Genomic DNA, 8952 nt, shown 5'->3' on the forward strand with positions numbered 1-8952 from the left:
AAAGCTAAAACCCAGTTGTCTTTAATCATAAACACCAGTAATACATACACTAATTTAGCATCAAGTAACTCAAGATGGTGGTCAAGATTACAAAACAGAGATGATACTTGAAAGAAAGAAAGAAAAAGATGGCAGTAATAGTAAATACACAGCAACAATGGTCCAAAAAGAGATGAGATCATTACATGTAAACTGACTTCTTTCTTTATTTACTTGAGAATTCAGTAGTTAACCAATTTGTTTCTGAAAATTCCTCACTACATCAAAAAACTATACCTATACACATCTAATTCTAAGAATGGTAGCAGCAATAAAACTCTGCGTACCTACTAATGTGGCATTAGCAGAAGAGCTATTACTGGTCTCGGCACACGACCTGCAGACAATGCGCGCAAAATTGTAAATTTTAGATAATGTCAAGCAGGGATGGCAAATGGTACATCCCATAAGCCATCACCTGTCTCCCTTAATTGGTCAGGTATCAAGATATGAAATTCAAGTCATTTTTTTGTATTCATAATCAGAGCAAATAACACAACTCTTAGTTTTGACAATTTGGTCCATCAATGCATGTCTATCACCAGCTTTTAATCTCATAAAGAAACTACTTTCAGAATCACAGCATAGAGAATATTTATTCAAAGGCACACTTGTTTACAGAGCAGTAGTGCCATTGTTTTTTTTTTTTTCTTTCTCAAAAACTTGTTTCATCATATTGTGAATTATTTACCAACTTGAAATCGAATGAACAGGTAGCCCTGAGAGCAATCCTGATGTTTAAGTCGATTTTACCGATAGCCTTGAAACATCATCAAGGGACTAACTTAGCAGTGTAATGTCCTGCAACACAGTAGTATAGTGCATACAAGTATACACACACACACACACAGAATTAATAAACCAACATAGCAGACTAAAAATTCGATACACATTAATTCGTATCTCAACATGGGGATGGAAAAAGGGAAAGCGTGTTTTGATCGAAGCAAAATCATGTTTGCTCGGAATTTAGAATTCTAAGAGATGAAATGGGAAGAAAATTTCTGCGGAGATAGTAAACGAGGACTCTTAAAAGTGAGATAACAGCAAATTTAAAAAGAGAAATAAATTTTGCTGAACTGAAACCAAAAATCACACTCATGAATCTAGAAGTCAAAGGAAAAAATGCTTTGATACATAAACTAAGACAAATTACCTCACAGGTATACCTGCAAAAGAGAAGTAGATAACCCGATCTATGGTCAGAAGACTACACCAAACATCAACTCCCAGAATATCACCAAACTGGAATTTTCCTCAAAACAAACTTTCTCATGCACTACTAATTTAACTTCCCATAAAGAAGTGTGATTTCATTTAAGGCATAGCATAGTCATTTTATATCTTCTGTATTCTCATTTCCAAAACAGAAGGAAAACAAGAATAATAATTTCACTATAACAAAATAGGATTAAAATCCAACAAACAAGAACCACATCTTTGCAGCACTTGGTGCTACAAATATATAATATGCATGCATATAGTAATACAGTTATGCCAAATAGAGAAATACATAATGTAGGCTTGAGGAAAATTTTCCTACATTCAATGAAAACTAAGCTTTCCTTTTGCCCCCTTTATTGGCCTTATTTTCAACAATAAGATGTGATTTCAACCAAAAATTCAAGTGATATTTATCACTATCCCAATAACAATTATAGCACAGCCATGTTCTTTGCTAAAGTCAAAAAGAGAACTTGTAGCACATAAATGGTATGTACTTCTAAGTTCAATTAGACCATCAACATTTTAAGCATGATAACCAAAGTTCATCAATCTCAATGTGATTTCATAATGCTCTTTACATACATACATACATAACATACATATGTACATACCTTGTATGCAAGGGTAACTTGAGCTCATTAAATCATGGAAAGATCTTTCAAGAGGTTCACTGGTGTATTCAAGAAACTCTGAAGAAAATATAATGGACAACTATGTTCACTGAATCATCAGAAAACACAAGTAATCTAAAAGTAAAAATTAGAGTGATTTAAACCATAATTTGATGGAATAATAATAATAATAAGAAGAAGAAGAAAACAGCTACCTCACCTACAAAGTTCATGGTATGAACTAAAACCGCCATCCTCCAACATAGGAATGGAGATAGAGAATTTAGTTATAGAATTTCTGGTTGCATATAATATAAAAGTCTGCTTTGAACTATCTTACAACATTCTAATTTCTCTATTTTGTCTCTTTATATTCTTTCTTGCATCCTTTTTTTTTTTCTTTTTATTGTAACAAGCCATTTTCATGTATTCAGTGCTTAACTATCATATCCATTTATTGTTATCCTCAGTAATCCTATTATTATCTATACTATACATTCACTAAAAAGTGAATGTCTACAGGAACTATCAGCCTTAATGAGTATTTTTCAAGTTTCAGTAATTCTATCTGAAAAAAAATTCTACTGCCGCTTGCTGGTGGGAAGGTAAGATGTTTAGAATACCATAACCTAACTTGCTTTAAACCAAGATTAACATTTGAGAAATTCTTATGTGTAAGTAAATTCCAAGATATTTTAATTTGATTTTGACTTTTTGAACAATTATCTAACTATACTATTTCTTAAAATATAAGGTCTTTTCATTCCATATCCACTAAACTTCCTATGCTCTATTGTGAGATCAGACTTCACTAACTACAAAAGCATCAACTAAATATAATTGCATAACATATATGCATACATATATATTATATCATTTAAATAGAAACAAATTAAAATGGAAAAAATATGCAGGTAAATTAGATTAAAAATAGTAAAAAAGCAATTCTGCAAGAATTACATTTCACAATATAACAGTAATTCATGTACACCCCCCATAAACTGTACAGCTAAAAAAACAAGACAATCCCTAAAATTACCTTTGAACAACACTTAGAGAGAGGATTCCGGAGAGGTCCCAGCTGAGACGACAAGAGAAAGCAGCAATAGAGTAACTTAAAAGCAACGCAAATAATAGCTCATATAATTAATATCTAGAGAGCTCTAAGAAGAAGAAAAAAACTTATATTATGCTAGATTAGAGGCCAAATTTTGCTAAAAATAGGTAAGGGATAAGGAGCTGCTATACTCAAGAAAATGAGAATGGCAAGGGCTCTTATGCCTCATTACCAAATTTCTTGGCAATTATAGGGCGAACATCATCTGCATCTACAAGGGTCTCTAAGAAAGGAAGTAATGAAATTAGTGCACAGTCCGATGGATCATCAAACCAACTCTTTATGGGAATCCCATTATTCACTTGCAAGCGGAACACCTGAAAGGATTAAAAGAGACCAAGGCTTAGGAATTAAAGTACATGACATAGAGCAAAAAAAATTGTTTCCTTCCTCAATTTACCTCAATTCTACCAATAAAAGTTCCTTATAACTCCCCTGCCTCTCATTAGATTAATATTTGTTACCACTTCCTACAAATTCCTACAAATACCAAGGTTGGAAGAATAATAAATTACCGAGTAATACTAAGACATTAGCTCGTATCAATGTACGATACAGGATCCTGTTGCCTGCTCCTAGAAGCTCTTTTCACTAAAAGCACACTGACTTTGTAGCTCTAAAACAAGGCATGTTCTACTTATGATAAGCCTACAAAAATGCTGAATTCGTAGCTCTATCCTAAGGCACGTTTAACATCAAATGCACGGTGTAACTAATCTTGAAACCCCAGTAACCAAATATGAAAAGGATAGCGTAAAATGCAACTGAAATAAGGTTAGATGTGTAAATTAAAGAAGGAACCAAAGTTTGAAATTTTTTGCAAATTCATCATGAGATATACCTGAGGAGAATTATCAATTATAGCAACTTTTGCAAGATCAATATCTAAAACTGTCAAATCTTTAGTGTAACTGCCATCAGAGAAGATGCACGATTCACGATAAACACGCCGAGAGAGGATATTTCCATCTGGATCTAGAATATCAAGGAGCTGTTCTGCATATATGCTTTGGCTGGCAGTAAAAATAATAACTTCAAACATCTCAGCAACTCGCTCTAAGAATATTTTGAGGTGAGGCCGCTTTCTGACATACACAGTGTGCTCTTTCATGTTGAAAAAAACAGTGAAGGTGAAGTCTGCATCTTCACAAGGTTCCAATGTAGAATGGACAAGTGTTTCTGCATGTATGAAAATGGGAGGTTCAATATCAATCATATAGTCAAACAAATATTCCTTTATGGGAAAGTAAAAACAATATGAAAAGGGTGTTCCTCTTCATAAAATTAACACTTGTTAAAAAGAGGAAATAAAAACTGTCATATATGTATTTATAATTTTTAATATGTATTTTAATTTAAGCCATTAAATTAACTTCATGAACAATCACATGGACCAATCAATAGGCTTTGGATGGTAAATCCACGGCAAATTTAATTATCCTACTTTCAACTATTTCACCTTCAATGGTTCATGACCATGTAGGGACCTCTTGCAATATATAATAGATACCTTGAATTTGGTTAATTCAACAAAGAACCTAAAATTAACATCAAAATTACCTATATTTTTCAAGTAATATGTAAACTACTGAATTATGATAACACGGTGGAAGTAGTAAATCAATTGACAAACTGACTAGAAAATTATGACCATTTTAGAAATCAGAATAATAAATGTAATGACTTGATACAAGCAACTCAATCCACTTACCATCCAAATCAAGTACTAGAGTTATAAGCTTCCTTCTTGAAGTTTCCTTGGGCAATGAATTGGATTGGAAATTGGACACCACATCTGATAATTCAGGCAAATTTTTTATAAACATCTGTGGATCAAAACACTCAGCCTGATCTGAGTCAGAAGAGTTAACAGCAGACTCCTGGTCACACGATCTTATCTGATTGATTGCTAAGTACAAGCTAGAGTCATTTGGATCCATCATTGCTTGTTCATCTGATTTCTCATCACTGGCACTACTGCTTCTAATAGAGTCCTCTAGTAAAGGTAGAACACAAAATTGCTCAGCAACACCTAACAGCATGTTCGGCTCTGGATGCTCGTAATTAGCAAAGCAATTTGATTCGCTAGTATCATCGAATGCAGTTCCGCCAAAGGTAAAGTCTGACACGATCATGTCAGAAATGTAGAACTCTGACACATCACAATATTGATAGTCACCTGAACTTCTGTTATCATCGCTTTCATCAGCTTCTAACCAAGAAATGTCGGGATACTTGTCACTACATACTGCTGATAGATGAAAGAACAGCAAATCATATATAAGCTTTACACGAGAAGCATACAATAACATTTTTTTTATGTTTGATCAATTTTAAGCTAAAATATAGCTAGGACGAATATTTATTGTTGGACTGCATTTACTCTCTTTTTTCTTCTACAACCGCTTCTTACCAGCAGACAACTTAAAGAAATTGGTTAGTATTGAATGCTCAAACCTGCATCACTGTCCTTATTTGCTTCACTACGAACTTCAATGGACTCCAAAAAAGGAGAAAAAATAGTCTCCAGTCGTGGTGGTAAAGCATGGCTAGACTCCTGCAATAAACAGAAAAGAGTTGATACGTAAGTACAAAAGTAAATTAGAACAACCATTGATAAGAGAGAGAGAGAGAGAGAGAGAGAGAGAGAGAGAGAAATATAAACTTTTTTCTAGTTATTATGTTAAATAATGTGTCCAATTGTTCAGCTATATCATTCTTTATTTTAAATGAATAATTATTGTTGAATTAGAAGTGGTTCATAATAAAAAAACAGCAAAAATGAAATATTAGTCAAATCTGACTTGTCGAGAGTGTTTGAATTTTTTTTTTCCTTTTAATCTTACAGGGTGTTGTAATTCGGCAGGTGTTATTGTAATTTTGGCACAAGTGAGGTGGTTCAATGTAATTTTCTCTATATTTGAAAAGCTCATACAAAACAATTGTTTACTTAAATTGATCTCACATATGAAAATATATATATGTAATAATAGACCATGACTGCATGTCGTATAAAAAGTAAACACTTTTTCATTAAAAAATTTACCATTTGTCCCACGGTTGTAGAATCACAAGATTGATTCAGAGACTGAGATTTTTCATCATCTAGAAATTCCTGAGGGTCAACTGCTTCATCGCACGCAATGTCCTCAGTAGAGACTTGGATACTCGTACATACTGCAAGAAAAGTTCAATGCGACTTCAAATATGAATGTAAAATTGCATATGAATAAATGCTTAGAGCAAAATTGTTTCCTCAAAGACAACATGAAATATTTCACATGAACTGATATTCTCATATTCAAACAAGGAAGCTTGTATTCGCTTAAAAAGGCAATTGAAGTTTAACTGAGCTGGTATGTTTTCAAATGCGAAATAAGAACAGAAAAACCATACATAACCCTCATAAGATTATGAAACTGACTAGTTAATAAGTGAAACCGATAGTCTTTCGTCATCAGAAATAAAATCATCATGGAAGTCCAAGACTTTCACGAGTGATCATAGTATTAGCAATCAGCATGAAATATCAAAATCTTTAAAGGCAACCTGTAAAACCTCAGTACAGTCTACAACAAAAATGAAAAGCAACACAACCTTCTTCAAGTTCAGTAGCTTACCATCCTGACAACTTTGTAAGCAAGCATCGAGATCTGCGGTATGATCAGGAATTCTGACATGAGAGCATGCTTTTTTGGAAATTATGCTTGATTTTTGGCATACACGGAGACCATTTTTCTCTCTTAAACAGGCCGTGCTTGATTGGGTCTTCATTTTTAATGATGGCATTTGATCTATACGTGTGATATGTACAACTGACTTGATTAGGAAACATCAGCTGGGAAACAAACCCCTCTGGTCAAACCAAGCAGCACAAGAAATTGTCAGCAACAATCAAAAGAAACCCCCCAAAAAAATACAGACAAAAGAATGGATATCTGTGTCATTATGGTGTCAAGCATTTAGTCACTAAACTTACTCCAAAACAAAAAACAAAAAATTAAACTCTACGAGCTAAAGGCGATAATTTTATCACCTTAAAAAGCACAACATAATAGGAAAAACACTGAATACTCACTACTTTCTGACAAAAAAACAAAAAGGTAGCTTCAATTTTTAAGGTATTCCATTCACATCACTTCCTAAAATTATAAATTATTTAATTGATGATCTATTGATAGAACAGATTAAAGGTATCTTCATGAATCAGCTGTCCCTCAAAACAGAAGTCAAAGTATGGCTCATACTAAAGGACTAATTTGGGTTCAACAGAATCCTCAAACTTGATAAAAACAAAAATACAAAAAAGCAAAGAAGTATATTTCATTAAATGCTTGTTGAGCCTCCAATGAATGTTAACTATGTTGTCGTCTGTAATATATACAAGTATACACAAGCCAACACAAAACAAATGATTGGATTTTCCCTATTTCCAAGGGATTTAGATTATCTTCCTTCAACACGAAAAAAAACATCATATGGTTACTCTGGTTCGGCACAAGATCACACTTTTGATGCTAAGTACCGCCATGGTTACTACATAATTTGCTCCGAAAACCCCCCTTTATACTCCATAACCATCAATTTCAAAGCAAAAGTAGTGAAAGACACAAGTCAACACAACAAAACAACACCATACCCAATGATCCACTCACTATTGATCATGTGAATTTATGATGTTATGTATATTTTTGAAACAGGATACAATTTGGGTATCCAACATGACACTAAATTATAACTCGTAACAAGTAAAGAAAAAGAAAACACTTTTCTTTATCTTCTTTCCTTTGGATTAGCTCATAGGAGCCATTGGTACAAATAAACTAACCCACTTGGCAACACAGCATCAACCGAAAACAATGGAATAAAAGCAAAATCAACATGAGAACATGTGTACACTAATCGTCCGCAAAAATAGTAACAAAAATCTAAAATAAGAAACGCAAGGAGATAAAACCACAGACCCAATTGATGAAAAGATTAAAAACCCAAAACCCATAACCGAAAACATCAAATTATCCAAGGTAAACATGATAGAATTGAGGTCAACCCAATTGACTTAATTACCTGAGTAAACCCAATTAAGAGCTCATACACAAAAATAAAAAAAAGAAACTCAGAAAGAAGAAAAGGAAAAAGAAGAGAATCTGCATACCAGAGCAACAAACCAAGCATAATCAGAGAAAGTATAAACCCCAGACTTCAACCGCAGTAGCTCTCTATCAAGTCAAAACCAAAAAGGAAGAAGCTTTAAGAGATCAAAACAAGAAAGGTAATTTAGAGATAGGAAACAGTATATAATTGAATGAACAATACATAAGTGTATAGAGAGATACATACATACATATATACACAACATACATACCCGTGAATGGAGCAACTGGGTCTCTCTCTCTCTCTCTCTCTTGACTAAAGTTCCTATCTTTCTCTCTCTTAAACCTCCGAAGAAGGGTCAGGTAGAGGCAATGTCGGCTTGCATAGAATCAAACAGACGGCTGGGATGGGATCTTCAGAGACTGGATTCCACCTGTGAGAGGGAGCCACGTGGCCTGAGGAACCAGCTCATCATGACGCGTTGACACGTGCAGTTTCGCGGAAACTGAGAGAAGGCTTTTACACTGGTAGACCTCGGTCAGTGCTTCACTCTCCTTCTCTCGCGCGTGTTGACCACGTCCTCATTTTTTTATTATTTATTTTTCTCTTTCTCTTTTTTTTTTTAATATTTTTTTAGTCAAAACGAACAAAACCAATCTGTGGAAACTGTATTCATTTCACACCTGTTGCAAATAAAACAACAAGAACAAGAACAACATCAACACTTCGAATTTGATACAATGTTTTTTAGTACATTATAACACATAATAAATTAAGCCAAAACTTGCTCTCAAGCCCAATTCTCGTACAAGTCAGCCTCTTGTAAATGATTTTTCACCTGAAATATAAGCAAACAAGTATTTA

General features: G+C 33.7%; 1 protein-coding gene across 8 annotated transcripts; it reads right to left on the reverse strand.

The window, feature by feature from the left end:
* On the reverse strand, positions 1-8457 carry LOC133800658 (phosphatase PSR1). 8 transcript variants are annotated; one of them, XR_009876557.1, is made up of 9 exons: positions 8150-8299; positions 6615-6849; positions 6041-6171; positions 5452-5551; positions 4706-5245; positions 3836-4173; positions 2917-3311; positions 1878-1955; positions 1-376 (listed from the first exon to the last, which is right to left on the reverse strand). XR_009876557.1 is itself a non-coding variant. In XM_062238686.1 (8 exons), the coding sequence occupies exons 3-8, from the start codon at positions 6781-6783 to the stop codon at positions 3153-3155; spliced, it is 1437 nt and encodes a 478-aa protein (XP_062094670.1). In that variant the 5' UTR covers positions 6784-6849; positions 8150-8213; positions 8360-8457; the 3' UTR covers positions 2809-3152. The 8 variants fall into 8 exon arrangements, 5 of the variants coding, with proteins under 5 accessions (XP_062094670.1, XP_062094672.1, XP_062094674.1 ...); XR_009876558.1 differs by lacking the exon at positions 1878-1955; XR_009876556.1 differs by having other exon boundaries at positions 1-1955.
* Between the last annotated feature and the right edge of the window lie 495 nt (positions 8458-8952).

Source organism: Humulus lupulus, chromosome 9 (genome assembly GCF_963169125.1).
Source record: "Humulus lupulus chromosome 9, drHumLupu1.1, whole genome shotgun sequence".
Taxonomy (NCBI): domain Eukaryota; kingdom Viridiplantae; phylum Streptophyta; class Magnoliopsida; order Rosales; family Cannabaceae; genus Humulus; species Humulus lupulus.

What these genes read in the sequence shown, in the direction of transcription:
- LOC133800658 (XM_062238686.1), bottom strand. Translation starts at nt 6,783, where the DNA reads ATGCCATCATTAAAAATGAAGACCCAATCAAGCACGGCCTGTTTAAGA. An exon ending in AAATAAGGACAGTGATGCAG is followed by an intron (nt 5,246 to 5,451) that starts GTTTGAGCATTC and finishes TTCATCTATCAG; the next exon opens with CAGTATGTAGTGACAAGTAT. An exon ending in TCTAGTACTTGATTTGGATG is followed by an intron (nt 4,174 to 4,705) that starts GTAAGTGGATTG and finishes TCATACATGCAG; the next exon opens with AAACACTTGTCCATTCTACA.